General features: G+C 40.7%; 1 protein-coding gene across 1 annotated transcript in view; it reads left to right on the top strand.

Moving 5' to 3' along the window:
- Nucleotides 1-16,298, top strand: part of PDLIM4 (PDZ and LIM domain 4) — a 732,081-nt gene that overhangs the window by 354,460 nt on the left and 361,323 nt on the right. Inside the window, exon 3 of the mRNA XM_086931561.1 lies at nt 4,673-4,751. Coding sequence (XP_086787687.1) covers nt 4,673-4,751 — 79 coding nt within the window. The remainder of the gene's footprint in view (nt 1-4,672; nt 4,752-16,298) is intronic.

Genomic DNA, 16,298 nt, shown 5'->3' with positions numbered 1-16,298 from the left:
AGGGACCCTCCTCCTTTTGTATGTAACACTTCCTTTTAGAGTCAATAGGACTGTTATAGGTCATGCTAGTAAATCACAGAGTGATTTGTAATAACTCGCCCTCCAACACAGGGCACTGGCTGTCGGCAGGGGTGTAGCTTGGTCAGTAAGATTAGGGAGGGAGGTAAATTTCAGATTTACCAACAATCACTCTTGCATATAATGTTAAAATACATTATAGGACAAGCAGGGCGCATGAAAGGGGTTTAACACCTTCTATACTCATGACGAGCTCAGCTCGTCATGAGGCACGGTGCTCGTGTGCTCATGACGAGCTGAGCTCGTCATGAGCCGTGGAACACTCACACTCAGGGATAATTCCCCTGCTGTGCTGAACATTCCACGGAAACGGGTGTGGTCATGACGAGCTCAGCTCGTCATGAGCACACAAGCACTGAGCCTCATGACGAGCTGAGCTCGTCATGAGCACGGGGCGCTGTGCGTGCCCCCTTCCCCCATCACAGCGGGGGAATTACTCCCACTGCGAAGGGGTTAAGGGGCAGTGGAAAGGGAGAGAACTCAGGTTGGTAGGAGTACAGAGAGAAAACCAATATTTTGTAAAATAACCAACATTTTTGTGAACTTTTAAAACAGAGATGAGAAAGAGTTAGTGTGTTTTTGTCAGGGTGTGCATTCAAATATCCCAGGTGAAATCCAACAGACACCTCACCATACCCTACTGAAAGCACCTGCTTGCAGGGCTGAGCTGGCCGTAGCGGGCACCGGGCGTTTTCCTGGTGGGCCGGAAGGATGGGGGCCGGCTTTTGACCCGTGGGGTCCGGATTTGTAGCAGCGCCCTTTAACAAAAGCAGCACCGGTGCTTGACACTAGTACCCTCCCAAGGGACAGCGCTTCTCAGCAGCACCCCCACTCCCCAAAGGGCCAGTCAAGCGAGTTGCCAGGGCTGGTTTCTGTTCCCACTCTGGCCGGCCTGCACGCAACTATTAATCAGAAAAAAATACATTAATTAGGGGGTTGTAGCACCCCAAGCACCCTCACTCCCCCTCACAAGCTACGCCCTTTGCTGTTGGGCTACTACAAAGATGACTGACACTGAGCGACAGAGTCTAATGCTGGAAAACCATTTGATCCGCAGCTGCCAAATGCGGAAAGTATTTTAAACATTTACACAATCTAGCATTCCACAGGGCCTGAGAAAAATATTTGAAGCACTGCATAATAATTACGCGTTGTCTTGCCTGGGGTAACAGATTTGAGGGATTTCTGGAACAACACACATCTGTTGAGGAACAATTACTGTGACATGTTAGTGAGATAGTGTTTATAAGATAAGAAAGGTAAGTGCTGAAGGATTAAAGAGTACTTAGCTGGTACATTTCAGTATGGCCATGAATGCTACATCACGGTTAGCATACCACAGGAAAGGACAGATTGAAGGATTATGTCAAGAAAAAATAATAACAGTGAAAATGGGCATGAGGCAGGATGGTAAGAATCATGTGAAAATACATTTCTGAATTGTGAAAATCCAATTCAAGGAGGTACTCAGTATAAAGGAATCACCCTGCACTTGAGTTTTGCTGTCAGTTCCATGAACATTGTGGAGCAGTTTTCTAAACATTTAATTTAGAACTGGTAAATCCTGGAAAATGTCAATTTAAGTATTCAGCTAATATCACCTGACTCACAGAGATGAGATTCAAGGGGCACTTGGGGTGTTTTATTTCCTTTCGACACTTGAGTGGTAATAATGCACATTGTCACAGATGCAAAATGAAAGAAAAACAAGACACGTCAATTCTATACCAGTTTGGGTGCTTGCATGATAGGAAACAGAGCAAACACCACTTTATCTAAATTAGTTATCTAACAGAAGGGCTAGATTTATAGAAAAAACGGTGTTACCTTTTTTTCCTATCAATAGAAAAAGTAGAGCAAACCAATTTGCTCCTTTTGGTTTTTAAAAAAAAGGCCAGAATCTGTTAGTTAAAATGCCAATTCCAAGTGTAAAATTATTTTTTTTTTTAATTGTGTTCCATGTGTTTGGCAATATATATATCCACATTTCAATTTGTTTCTGTAATATCGATTTGGGCCACATGTCTTTGCTCCATTCCATATTGATGTAGTAGAAACAGTTCCTACATATTTGCCTTGTCTTTTGACCAGTTCAACACGTCTATAATATAGATCTGGGCCTATATAATGCACGTGGTAATGACAGTGGCAATTGATCATTAATCAAATGGCCTAAGCAAAGTCCTTGAAGGATAGTGAACATCAGTGATGGTTCTCCTTCCTGCATCTACTATCGCAAGGTACCAGGCCTGGCCTTCTTGCAAAATGAGTTCCTCTCTGCAGAAAGGGTGATGGTCAGCAGTTTACAGTTGTTTGGAAAATTCCCATGTTGTGCTAATGTGCAAAGCTGCTCACCCAGGTTATGAGAACATATCTGGTGAGTGGGTTGCAGAATATTACCTAATGCCTAAGACGCATCCTGAACATCGTACAGAAATGTTCAGTATGCACAGTGCAGTGGGCCCGCTCATGCCTTTTCTCCAGGTGATATTCCACAGTTTTGTTCAATGTGGGCTTCTCTATCGCTTCAAGTCAAGGCAGTTGAGTGAACTATGGGCCAAAATGAGCAACAGGTGTAATTGTGAATAAAGTCAATATTTTAGGGTCCTGGTATGAAGGGGTGAAAGAATCAATGCATAGAAGGAGAGGTGTCGGACAGGAAGGGATAATCACTCTTCATTAATTTACTATCCATATTAACCATACAATGACTGCTAATGGTCAACTTGTTTCTCAAGAAAATTAATCCAAAGGCTAATCCTCAACATTACATCAGATATAAACCCAAGGTGCATTATCTATCACTGAGCAACCTTTCTGGCTGTTTTCAGGTTGTAGATCTCCAGTCAGTGTTAGAAGAAATAACGGCTAAGGCCTTATGCCTTAAAATGCAATAACAATGTGTATCACACTAAGCCAAATATCCAATGTATGCCGAAACTAAGATGAATCCAAACTTTTTAGGACTAGGGCTTTGGCCTTGTAAAGCACTGGATCTATGGTGTAAATCGGTTGAGCGTTATAGACTGTCCTTGCTGTACATTGGTGATAGCAACAACCTAAACCAAGTTGGTTTATGCTGCTCAGTGATAACGAAAGGACATGCACCAACTGTATATTTTTAATTATAAAATGTAGCTGTAGGAGTGATGAAGTTATAGATTGAATGATTCGTATTAACTTCTTACATACCGTATTTTCCGGCGTATAAGACGACCCGGCGTATAAGACGACCCCCTACTTTTCTTGATAAAATGTAGGTTTCGTGCTATACTCGCCGTATAAGACTACCCCCACTTCCAACGCAGTCCACGCAGTCCTGCATAGCCATTTCTTCAAAAAACTCACCGCAAGTGTCAATATTCATTCACTTGTTGCACAGGTGATGCAGTGACTGCCGGTCTGTTTCTGTTACAGGCACTTAGCAGCATTGAATGCCCATGTGAGTCAGGCGGTGGCTGTGAGAGGACACAAGAGGAAGTTGATGCAAATGCTAGTGAGTGAGTGCTGTGTAAGTCAGCACCTGTGAGAAGCAGTCAGTGGCTGTAGGAGTCTGCCGGTTTGGTGAGTAGTATACAATACGCCCACAGCACGAGAGCCAACTGCTGTGCAGGCAATATGAGGCTGTGAGAACAATTTGCGGCCAATGTGAGGCAAGGGGTTGTCAGTGTATGTGAAAGCCACTAAGCACTTTTGGCACATGTGAACAGCACATTAGAAAGAACCAAGGGGCCCTGCCACACTGTATGGAGGCGGCGCAGTGAGAGAGGTTTTAGGCAGTTTAAACAGTTTTTGTTCTTGTGAAGTCCTGCTGTACCAAAGTCTAGAACAGAGCGGGGATAGACCAGCAGTAAGTCCTCTTCTTGCACACACGTCACTTTTTCCTCCTGTAAAGCACCATTTCCTATTGTGAAGCGGTCTGACACCTTCGGGTAAAGTCCGCGCTATATAAAAGCGCATGAATAAATACCCTAAAATTTAGCACCCGGCGTATAAGACGACCCCGACTTTCCAGAACATTTTAAGGGGTCAAAAAGTCATCTTATACGCCGGAAAATACGGTATGTTTATGAATAAAAAATTATATAAGTAGCAATTGTGATGACGTTTTGTGTATCACTATTTTGTATGTTTTTAAACTACTTATATTATTATGTGAAATGTGCCTTTGACAACTAGAATTTCATATAGAGAGTGCCCCGTGTTGACATATATCTAGAATAAGATTATTTTGCAGATTTTGAGTGGACACTATTTGTTTTCTGTTCTTATATCCATTTGAAGTTAGGTATATCAGATGCAATCTGAACATGACAATATATTTAATGGATTATAGAGCACTCTACTGGTGTATTGTTTGGAAAATAATTTTGGTACCAAAGTGTGCTCAGAAGTGTTACTATTAAACTTACATACATATTGACTTGAAAATTGTTTACAGGCTGATTAAATTGTACTGATATATTGATCATAAGAGGTACACACAAGTTTAGAACCATCCAACTTTCCTCAATGGGATATCAGTGTAATGTTAAATTAATGGATTGAGAATATCTATGATGAACTCACTCGCCTATTGACTTTTTCATTTCAGAGGTGATGGCAAAACATGGACTCCAGACCCCACAGAAGACCGAAGGATGCAGTCTCGCAAATACAGCATTGACTCAGAAGTAGGTCCTGATGAAATAATGTTTTGTGCTGTGTCTATACAGGGAACCGTTATTGCTGATTTATAACTAGTTTATTCAGTTATTTTGTACAGTATGCACCACAGCGTTATTCATCTCAGCTGATTCTCTCTTTGATCACATTACACTGTGTGCAATCCGCTGCATTATTTATAGTACGTTAAACTGATTACATTAGGCAGAACATATTATACCTTCTTTGTACTGTGGGATCTTTACTCTTAATAAGAGTTGCAGGCCATTTAGACAGGATATTCCTTCACAGGGAGAGACATTTGTAGAAGGTAGGCTCAGCTATTGGGAAAATATGACTGTTGTAGAATTCTGCAGGAGGCTGTACTTTATGAGCAGGGAAGGCTATGATTATTGGCTTCCTCCTGGATCACGTGGGATCTGCACTTTTTACAGACATCATTTAAAGTCTTTCAATGCCTTAGACAGAATGGACTGACTCGTATAAACTAACAAGCATTTACAATGCAATGGTCTCGGCATTATTAAAGGTAGAGCTATTGGCATTGCACATGACATTTTTTTTAAATCGTAAATAAATGGCATTGTCATTTACATTGCCAATAGCTTCATCGTTAAATAAATGGCGTTGTCATTTTCAAAACGGGGAGAAAAATGCACTGGAAGACTTCATCAGTCCGGCGCTTATCACGTGACATGATAAACAATTAAATCAGTCAGTAATCTACAGAATAGCTATTTAAATTGCACAGGATTATAGTTTCTCCAATGGACAATAATACCAGGGCAGAAGGAGCAAACAAAACCACTGTACTTCACATCTCTCCACATGGCACAAACACATTCCCCGCCTCATCACTCTAAACTGTACACAAACCATAGTAAACGATAAAGCTTGGATCGGGCACTGGCAACAGTGGGCCTATCTTTTTGGAATTCAACCTGCTAAATAAGGCTGCAGATGGAACGTTCACCAGATTGCCAAAAAAAGGATCAAGCAAATGAAACTCATTCTACCTGAGAAAGGTAAAGTACGTTACAAACAGGTACCCACGTATTTGCAAAACAGCATAGCAAGATTTTTTTTAATTCTTGTTTTTTTAAATAGTGTGTACTTGATGTTAAGCAGAATACCTCTTCATATCCAAACTTTTTACATACGTCGTCAAAACCGACCATGGCTCTAATTTTTCACACAAAGTGCTCTAGTTACCCGTCTCCTTCTCCACTGTTATTACTACTTAACATTTGTAGAACATGCTGGTGGCACGCGAGTGGCCTCACAGTCCTCAAGTTTGATCTCACCACGATGAAAGTCCAGGTGAATGTGTAATTCAGAGATCAAGAGCGAGATTAACTGTAGATTAACAAAAGGGTTTAGGCCCTATTTTACCTTCTACGGCTCTAGCACGCATGCGCTCAGACCTGGTTTCCACTCAGAAGCAGTTCTTTAGTGAAACTGAGACCTGGATCACAGACTGCAAAAAAATCATGATTCACACAGCACACTTGGAAGGGTCCGAGATTGTAATGTCGGGAAAATAATCTTTTACTGTTTAAATTAACTGGTCAGTGAAACTGGCAACCTGTGATATCTGGAGAAAATTGATACGATTTTGTTTCCCCTAAAAAAAAAAAAAAAAAAAATTGCGAGGCAAAATCCTTGATTAGCTTTTAAGGAAAGAGAGACCAGCCATAGCTTAGACGCTATACCAAAGGTGGTATTAACATAGCGAACATATCTGAAACCCCTTATTTGAATATTCAGAGCACCTATTTTTTCTAAAAATGTGAACTAAAACTCTGCAAACATTGTGAGAGCATGTAAAGCCAGTTTTAACCAGTATCAGCAGGTAAAACGTGATAAGGAAATAAAGTCACACTACTCCAATAACACTTAACCAATCACTGTTCAAGAAGTCTTTATTCGATTAGTTCATCATAAAAGACATAAAATACAGTTTATACATATAAAAGCAATTAAAACAAGTATTAAATCATTGACAAGCTAATCAGCTTCTTGTACATATTTACAAAAATTTACAGTAACGCTCAGATACAAACATATTTCAGCAGAATACTGGGCCTAGTTGTAAAACAATCACATCTTTTAGGTCCCCGTTAAATTGCTTTTGATGAACCTACTTCTAAGCAGCCAGGCCCACCCCAAATATTTAGCAACCCCCACAACAATTAGAGGGTCCAGATTGGTCTTTAACATTCTACTTGCTTCACCAGCCGAGCTGGTACCTAGGTTTCTACATACCGGCCTAAGCCATTTGGCTCTAGGGGCAGAGTATAGTGGACACACATACAAAAAGTGATTCAAGCTTTCCCCAATACCTTGGCACTTGGGACAGTGCCCCATCCTTTCAGCTCCCCACTTTTTAGTAAAATCCCCAAGAGGAAGTGAGCCGCATCTGAATTGAAAGAATAATTTGTGGTCCACTTAACCAATCATAAACGTTATGACTTTATCATAAGGTAGAATGCCATTGGTTTTGCAAGCATATCCCTACCAGACTGCTGGACCTAGAAAGGCATGGTATTAATGAATCTCATGTCACGTCTAGGGAACACGCTGAACTTTCTTGGTGCTCTAAGTCTAGGGGGGAGGAGGATGAGGTGTCTCGTCTGTGTGGATTGTGCTGTAACATCGAGTGAGATTTAGCACAGATTCTGCACATGTAACACCTGTTCTGTCTGAAGCAGGCTTCCTGTGCTGTTCACCCTGCAGCAGTTCCATGTGTGAGAGTAGGCTACTTCGTTGGTATTCAGGCTATGTCTGCTAGACGTGCAGGGAAATTCCCATTGCTGCTGGCAGTGTTTTTCAGTGCGAGGTTGGGACATTAGTGTTGGTAGAATGGAAAGAACTGTGATGGACGGAGGGAGAATAAAAGTACACAACCACAAATGTAGCATGGCACTAGGAACCAGAATAGTGTTCACTGAGAGCACAAGGACACTGCCATAAGCACCACATGGCATTGGGAATCAAATCAGTGTGCACGTAGCGGGAACACAAGGACATGGTGTGGGCGGAGGGAGAGGGGGGAGCGGGACGGAGGAAGCTGCGGGCAGAGGGAAGGGGGAGCGGGACAGAGGAGAGCTGCAGGCGGAGGGGGGGGAGCGGGACGGAGTGCACGGAGAGAAAACACAAGGACACAACCACAAACATCAAACGGCATTGAGAACCAGCCCAGTGTGCACGGAAGGAGAAAAAAAGTACACAACCACAAATGTAGCATGGCACTAGGAACCAGAATAGTTTTCACTGAGAGCACAAGTACACTGCCATAAGCACCACATGGCATTGGGAATCAAATCAGTGTGCACGGAGCGAGAACACAAGGACATGGTGCGGGCGGAGGGAGGGGGGAGCGGGACGGAGGAGAGCTGCGGGCGGAGGGAGGGGGGAGCGGGACAGAGGAGAGCTGCGGGCGGAGGGAGGGGGGGGACGGGACAGAGGAGAGCTGCCAGATGCGCACCACTAGTGCGAACAAAGGGAACACAAGAAGACAGCGAGGCTCACCTTCAACAAAACAAAACAAAATTGCGGCCGGCAAGCTCCGTCTTTTCGGATTTGGGGGCGTGTTCGGTGGGCGTGGCTAAAAAGTGGAAAGAAGAACACCGAACACACCTCCAAATCCGAAAAGGACGGAGCCTATTTGGAGGGCAGCTCTCTCCTCCAATGGCTGGCCTCCATTTAGGAAGCCAGCCAATGGGAGAGAGCCAAAATTAGAGGCGGGATAAAGAGCCCCTCTAAGAAACATAAGATCTCGCTTCTTACGGTTCTGCCTTTGGCAGAACCGGATAGTACCTCGACCTAAAAAGGCATACTATACTTCATTTTAAAATCCAATGAACGATGTATAATCTACAGCAAAAACAGTTCCTTCATGTAATTTATTATTTAATTTCTATTTTTGTGTAAATCAGGAAATAGAAGAACAAAAAAACATTTTTGTGGTACAATGAAACAATATTGTATACAAGTGTATGAGAAATACGGTTAATCTTGAACTAGGTTTGTAATTTATTCGACAGGTTGCATAACACATTCTCGGGTCATTAGGCAAGTGGCATGATTCCTTTTCTTTGAGGACAATCATTGACTTTCTGGTGAAGAGTTTTATAGAATTACGACAATCCATATGGCAGCAAATCGTTTTGACATGTACTATACTACTGCTTTGAATGGGATGACAAGTGACATTTTCTCTAGGACTTTTGATTAGTATGGGAAATAATTCAATACACAGTCTAGTGACTAGTCACTTATGCAGCAGAAGGAGCTTGTGAAGGTGACTTATATGTTCCTATTTTAATTTGTTTATTGAATATTGACACTTCAATTTTTTGGGACTGACACTGATTCATTTTTATATCGATTCAACGAAAGGAATCTGTGAACCATACAAGATTCAATATTGGTGAATCCATGGTGCATATTGACCTGGTTTAAAGTGCAATATTTTTTTGATCTTTGCAGTTTTCTAATGTCCAGAAATGGATCAAGAATTTAAATAGTGAAGTGAGCAAACTACTCCAGGCATTTCAGTTAAAGACTGATTGGTTAAACTACTTTGGGAACGCTCAAAAGCAATGCACGCATTTGTAGACATGTTTTTCAAATTCTACTCACTGACTAGGTTTGGTGAGAAAGGTCACATTCCAAGCCTGTCAAAGTCCTGCTTCTGGTCCTCTTCATTATATTAAATTATATTGTTCTAGACAAAAGTCTTAATATCAACCTTTAATCAATTCTATGGTCAAAAGTATACAGCTCGTATTGCGACTTTTGTTGTGAATCCATCAGTTCATCCCATCACAAAAATTCAAGATCCTCGTTCAATTCATGGTGCTATCTAAAAGTGACTACTGCAACTCGCTTTTAATAGATCTGCCTAAAGCATACCGCACAACTTTGAAGGCATTGCCTCGATTGGTCACTGGAAGCAGAACAATAGATCACATTTCACTTATGCTACCTAAGCTTCAGAGGCTCCCCATTGAAGGTAGATCTTTAAACAAGGCAGTTACTATCACGCACAAGGTTACTCCTTAGCCTCCTCTTTTTACTTATGTAACACGATGAGGCTGTTAGGATTCCATCATTCTCTTCACACCCGTGCAGAAATGTGTCTCCTAGAAACACCATGTTTCGGAAAAGAGCACACATTAGTCCAAAATTTCTTAGGCAGCGGGACTAGAATCTGTGACTCATTTCCGCTAGCGTAATGAACCACTAAGCCCCAGCTTTATTAAAATAATAACCTAAACTTTCTTTTTCCAGAGAAGCTCCATTCAGACTCAGTTGATCTTTGAAACTCACACCTCTTTTGTCACTCCATCTAAATCTTGTGTCAGTTTCCTTTGTCAGTGACATCCCTTACCTTCCTCTCCCTCTTTCTCTTTTGTCCTTAGAAGTTGCTCCTGAAGATACTTCTTGTTTTGCTTCATGGAAGTCTCTTACTATTGGTTCAAAGCTGTTATAGTTTGTCTCTTAGGCTTCAGTTACATGCTGAGGTCTCTAGCACTTAGTCGGTGGAAATATATATATAGTCAGTTTTAATACGCTTTTTTCTCCACATTATATGTTTGTTATTTTTTTGGCACTGTATTGAATTACTCCACGTTTATTATGATGTTACTTTCTTATGACTTTCCACCATGGCACTTACTATGATGATATGTCTCTTTATTTTAAAGCACTCTAATGCTTCTGGGCATGTTCGTGCAATATACATCCAAACATTACTATGGGAAGATAAAGCAAAATGAACACGACTGGAAGGCCCAGGAGAATTAAAAAACTGAAGAAGCTCTATTGGTTATGCTAAGCGAATCATGCCAAACCAGAAGGAAGGCTGTTATAGTAGATTATTCCAGGTGAAACTTGATTGATTTGGGTCAATTAACTTTCAGTCTCCAAGGTTGGCTTGTATCCAAGTTACTGTTGATATTTCTAGCACTTTTACTAATATCAGCAATGTTTGGGTGGTACTTATTGACCTGGGCAGGGTCAAAGTCGGCTTGTTTTTTAACAGGACTGGTATACATTTTAAAATATCCAGGTGACTAATTTCTGAATATCCATATGAGATAATCCAGATTCCCTTAGAAATCCTTCCGAGGGAATGAAGTGATGAAATGTATTATTTTAGTTACAGTTTGGCAACCTGTCTCCCTGGCTTCGAGGACATGCAGAGGAATGTCCTCTGGTACCCATGCAAAAGAACGTGCGCCAGATTTAGAAATCTTCACCAGGCAGGAATCATTTTTTCTGCTTTCCTGTTTGTGATCAACAGGATTTCTCTGTTGGCCCCGAACAGGAAAAAGTACATCCACCCTCATTGCGAACAGCCTAAGGTACTTTGACCAATGTTCTAAAATCTGTTGGGATGCTGGTCAGCTGTTTTTGCCAGCTTTGCCAGAAGGGGGCACCGCTGGCTGAAAGACGGCAATTCATCCAACTCTGAATATAACAGACAATGGTACTCTGCCCCTTTTGTGACAAAGTACTCTGTCTGCCAAACTCTAAATAAGGCCATTAGGTGTTTTAGGGTACATATGATTACGGCAACTACTAAAATTGCCTGTGCTTCCTGCAGCTACAATGTTGTAATGTATACTCACTGTCTTATGGAAAACTCTCTCCATGTAGCAGTCTTATGGCCATTAGTTGCGATGTTCTACCGAATGGGAGCATCTCTACTTTCATTAGGGTGCTCGGGGAACATGCCCAACTGAATCAGGTCAAGTAGATGGAAAGCATTTAGGCCTACATTGAAATCCTTTGAATTCTGTTCAACACTCCAGAGAAGCATTGCTAAACCATTTTAATGGTATTATCTCAATGCAGGACAGTTTAAAACGTTTTTGTCTGTATAGAACAGCGTTTTGAGGTAAAATACCACGTAATATAAATAAAAAGGATTGAGTATCTTGAATCCTAATAAAAACGTATTTGGGGCTAGAACAGGAGTGGTATAGGCATCAAACTGAGTGGTACAGCGTTGCAAGGTATTTTGTTTTAGACTGAGTATCTTTGTGCAACTGGGCATAGCATTCTTAATTAAAACGAAAATCGTTCACTTTATGTTCCATTTAGAACATTGTTGTTAAAAGAGGGACGAATCTGCGTATTCCAGAAACATTGCTTTTCTATAATTCCATTTTTTAGAAGTGATTGTTTTTTGTGTTTCCCCAGCTTTGTATGTCTTACAGTGAGAGAGCTTGCCCCCCATCCCTTCGTCAACACTACTTCCACAGCCCCGTTTAGAGTACACCTTTACGTGCCAACATCCGGTTCTCTATGAGGTTATGAGTCCTGATGATAGTATTTCCTCTACCCCCAAGGACCCATGTATTTTTTCATAGACAATAAGCTAAAACGAGGACAATTTTTCATTTGTTCTGCAGAATAACGCTGGTATTTAAAACGCAAGAAAAAAAACCTCAACAAGGATTAATGTTGGTATATTAATATATCAGTTTAATGTCTTGCTCTGTATAGATCTTAACCAACTACCTACCACAAAAAACACGATGACTTTTCCTAGTGTAAAGCTGGATTTGATCTACCAAAGTACCGTCTAATTGTTAGGTGAAGATCAACCTGCAAGAAAAAAATAACAATAATAACATTCACAAAAAACATTTCTATATTGCACTTCAAGATGTCCTTCCGGTAGGGCAGTGAGACATTTTTAAGATAGCAAATGCTCTGTGGTGGACGGACGGCCTCACAGAGTGCAGTTGTAATAAAAAACATAGTTCCTTGTTTCCATAGCCTGAGATCTGTTGATGCTTACCTCAAAGTCACTACATTATGTTGTATTGCCTGCAGCAAAATGGAAGCAATAGTAAAACAGCCACAATCTGATATGAGCAATATTACAAACTTTTGTAATTTTTAGGTCGAGCCTGAGAAGCGCATGCACTGCTCTGCGAAGCATGCTATATTCGAGTATGGACTTGAAGCTCCACCCACTCTCCGCCCATATTTTTCATTGGCTTATGTCATTGTCCTTTATGCATGCTGGCTTCCGATTTGTTTAAAAGGCTTGTTAGTCCCTCCTTAATACCGCCTTGTCTTCATTTGTAACCTCTCATGAGGACAGGCCCTTTTACTGCTGTTACACTGCATGTCGTATTTAGTCTTCAAGCACTATTTTCTTTAATAGCAATGCCTTTATTTATGTGTTAATTATCAAAACAAATAAATAAAAGGCATGATCATTTCCAATGCCAATAGCTTAAACTCTCACAAATGCGAAACCTATTGCTTTGCAAATGCTTGTTCTACTAGATCCCTTCAGCCATAATTAAAACGCTGCCTTCTACTATATGGTGTATAGCTGGTAGCAGTCTTTTTACTATGCCTATAAAACTTAATAAATTAAGAAATAAATATGGAACTGTGGACATCGTAAAATGGTTACATTACGCAATTTTGCATTGCAGGTCCTCTGTCGGTCAATCCCAGGCCACTATGAAACCTGGTGTAGATTTGAAAAGCTTATCTGTAAACATAAAGAGAGGCGTGCGAGCAGTTGACTGGACAACAGGCAAAAAAGCCAAGATGTACACAGGTCGAATTTACATAAAAGTCACCGTAGTTTTCAGATTTTTCTTTCCATCTAGTGATATATAACTTTAACCTTTTAACAGGGCCTGTTGTATAGCCATTGCCTAATTATGCATTACAAATGTACGGCTGAATCTTTTCAGAAAACCGTAAAACGTTTTCACAACGCTTTGATCACAAAAGTGTTGCTTCAAATCTCTGAAAAGGGATATTCTTCACTTGAAATGCCCTCCCAACATCTGCATTCCGCTGTAGTGATGTAAGCGCACACCCTGCTTTGAAATGCATGATGAGGTGCCTAGTTCAGTGGAAAGGTGACCCTGGGAGTGTGCAAGCTGCAATCTTCTGATGAAAAGTGAAACGGGATTGCTAAGAATGAAACTATTACCTAATGTCTGCAAACACAGCTATCGGCAAAGCTGGGATCTGACTGAAGTGATGAACTTACACCTCGGGGAAGCTTAGTTTTCTGTTGCGTCATGCTCTATTTACAAGGTTAAAAAGATTAACAAGCATTGGCAAAGACAGTAGCTCTTGGTTTAATGGACTCGTGCATGCAGTGTAAACATATTAAAGCCAAAGATTAAATGTATGGCAGACTATAATAAATGCTCCCATGCTACCAGACTTTCTTTTGACGTATGAGCTCATTGAGGGCCTTATTGACAGCACTGAAGCCTTCAGTACATCCCACTTTTCATTTCTATGAAATGAAAAAAATAAATATGACCAGCTGCTGGGAGGGAAGGAAAAATTGGAGGAACAAAGAGCTCAAAGGGCAAGAAAATGTGGAAGGGAGATACCAGGGGTTTGAAGCCAATGGAATTAGGTCCACCGGGGAAGAAGAACAGGGCAGGAGGGAGATGCAAGGAAGCAGAACACAGGGGAAGGAGGCTGGGTGGGAGGGAATAGACAGGAGGAATAGAGAGACATACACAGGAGAGCGCCAGCTGGAGCAGACAGAGAGGTAGCACTTGAGTGAGAGTGGAAGGATACACACAAGTAGCCAATAGCCTTAGGTGAGAGATCAATACTCCACTGGGATGAGATAAGACATGATTGACAAAGTCTCAAAACAATGACTGAAAGAGGGTTGTTGAAGAAAGCCAGTGATTGAAAGGAGTGACACCACAACTCACTATTTAAGAACTGTGCTGTCAAATACCCAAACCTAAAAGCACATAAATTGGACATTGATGTACAAATAAATCAATGTTTGTATATAATATTTGAGCTATAAATATTGATCATAGTCAATTGCAGTCTGAGTTTAAGAATTTGGGTTTACAAACACGTTTTAGTTCTTTTTGTCCCTGGACTACTTAAAACATAGATTTGTATTTAAATAATTGTCATGAAACATTCTGTTTGGCTGTTATGTTTTTGTTATGAGTGTTTGGATCCCGTTCTTTCTGTCTAAACCCAACCTCCTAAAGAATCGGTTTAGTGGCTATGCCTAGCTCAGAGTATAGCCATCCGTGCCTGGCCCTTGGCTTGGAAAAAGGTTGGCATGTGCAGCATAAGCGAGTCACACCTTGTTTGTCTGTCTTCTTGTGATGTCACTTTTTATGCACTTTGCCTACTCATTCTTAGGGACTTGCATTTATTTTTATTCAACAAATTTTGATCCAGAGCAATAGAGAGAAAAACACCAAATATAGAAAAAGGAAGAACAAGAAGGAAAAACTGTGACAAAAAGAAAGCAGAATGGAAAAGAACCTAAAAGAGGGAGATAAATTGGTGATGGATTAAAGAGGCACAAGGTTGAATCAAGACTACCCAGTATTGGTTTCCGACTACCTGACCTTCGTTGACTCTTTTCTCCTCAAGCTTCACTCTGTTTTTAGAGCAAGCCTTGCCTTATGTGGTAAGAATTGTTCTGTGGGGAAAACAGCAGCTGGATCTCTCTATTATGTCTAGGTATTTGTGTCCAACCACAGAGAAACAGGACAGGGAACAATGATGTTTGGCATTGCATGAAATGTGCAGACTGAATCCCTGCAGAAAAGCGAAATAACAAAACATGTGCAGCTTATTTAGAGAATAACAATGTGGCACAAAAACAAGAGTGTTTATCCGTAACGCGTGCAAAGCAAAAGCGCCCTATTACATGTGTATTTAGGCTAACATAGGGGAAACTACATTGGGCCCTATGGGGGACTCACAACACTGTGACCACCATCTGTTAATCCTCCTGGCTACAGCCTGCAGGTTTCTGTGTACACATTGCCCACTGATTCATTTAATGATTGTAAGAGCAAGTAGATACAAATATACACTTAAAAATACAAAGAAGAAAGATGGTATTGTCCTGTTTAATCAGTGGTTGTTTTTCTCAGCCAGTCAGTCAAATAATCTTTATTCAGCTTTATAAAGAGCCACAAAAGCACACCGTAAAAACAATTCACATTTCCAAAACAACACACTTATATCAAACTTTGAAGCAGGTCTTAAAATTATCAGCAGCCACATACATATTAACAATCAAGGTGTGATTAACTTAGTACATTCCATTGTCCCATACCTATTTCTAATTCCCAGTGCACATTGATCAAAGTTTTCCACTGCAACACAAATATCTGTTTTAAACAGTTTTTGCAAATAGATAAGCACCTCCCTGCACCTCCCTATAAGATCGCATCTTAGAAAAATTTAAGATTGGAATCAAAAAGCACATCCGAGGATGAGAATATAGGTGACAAATTTAAATAAAGTGCAAAGTGCTTACTTTAGAAGCATTGTCACATAGAAAATTTGGCAACGTTTTACTCCAATCAGCATCCTTTGGAAATGCCACCAAAAAGTGCAGTTTGTTAAAGCAAAACCTTATGAGATAAAATCGAAGATTCATGTTAAAAGTCGATAACAAATAAAACTCTCATCCCAACGATGTTTTGATTAGATTGTAGTTAATGCTACAGCAGAGTTTATCAAAATCTTCCTTATAAAGACTTCTCTGTCTT

This window comes from Lissotriton vulgaris, chromosome 7 (assembly GCF_964263255.1).
Source record: "Lissotriton vulgaris chromosome 7, aLisVul1.2, whole genome shotgun sequence".
NCBI classification, from domain to species: domain Eukaryota; kingdom Metazoa; phylum Chordata; class Amphibia; order Caudata; family Salamandridae; genus Lissotriton; species Lissotriton vulgaris.
Note: the sequence above shows the minus strand (reverse complement) of the source record. Positions and strands in the feature narration are given on the sequence as shown.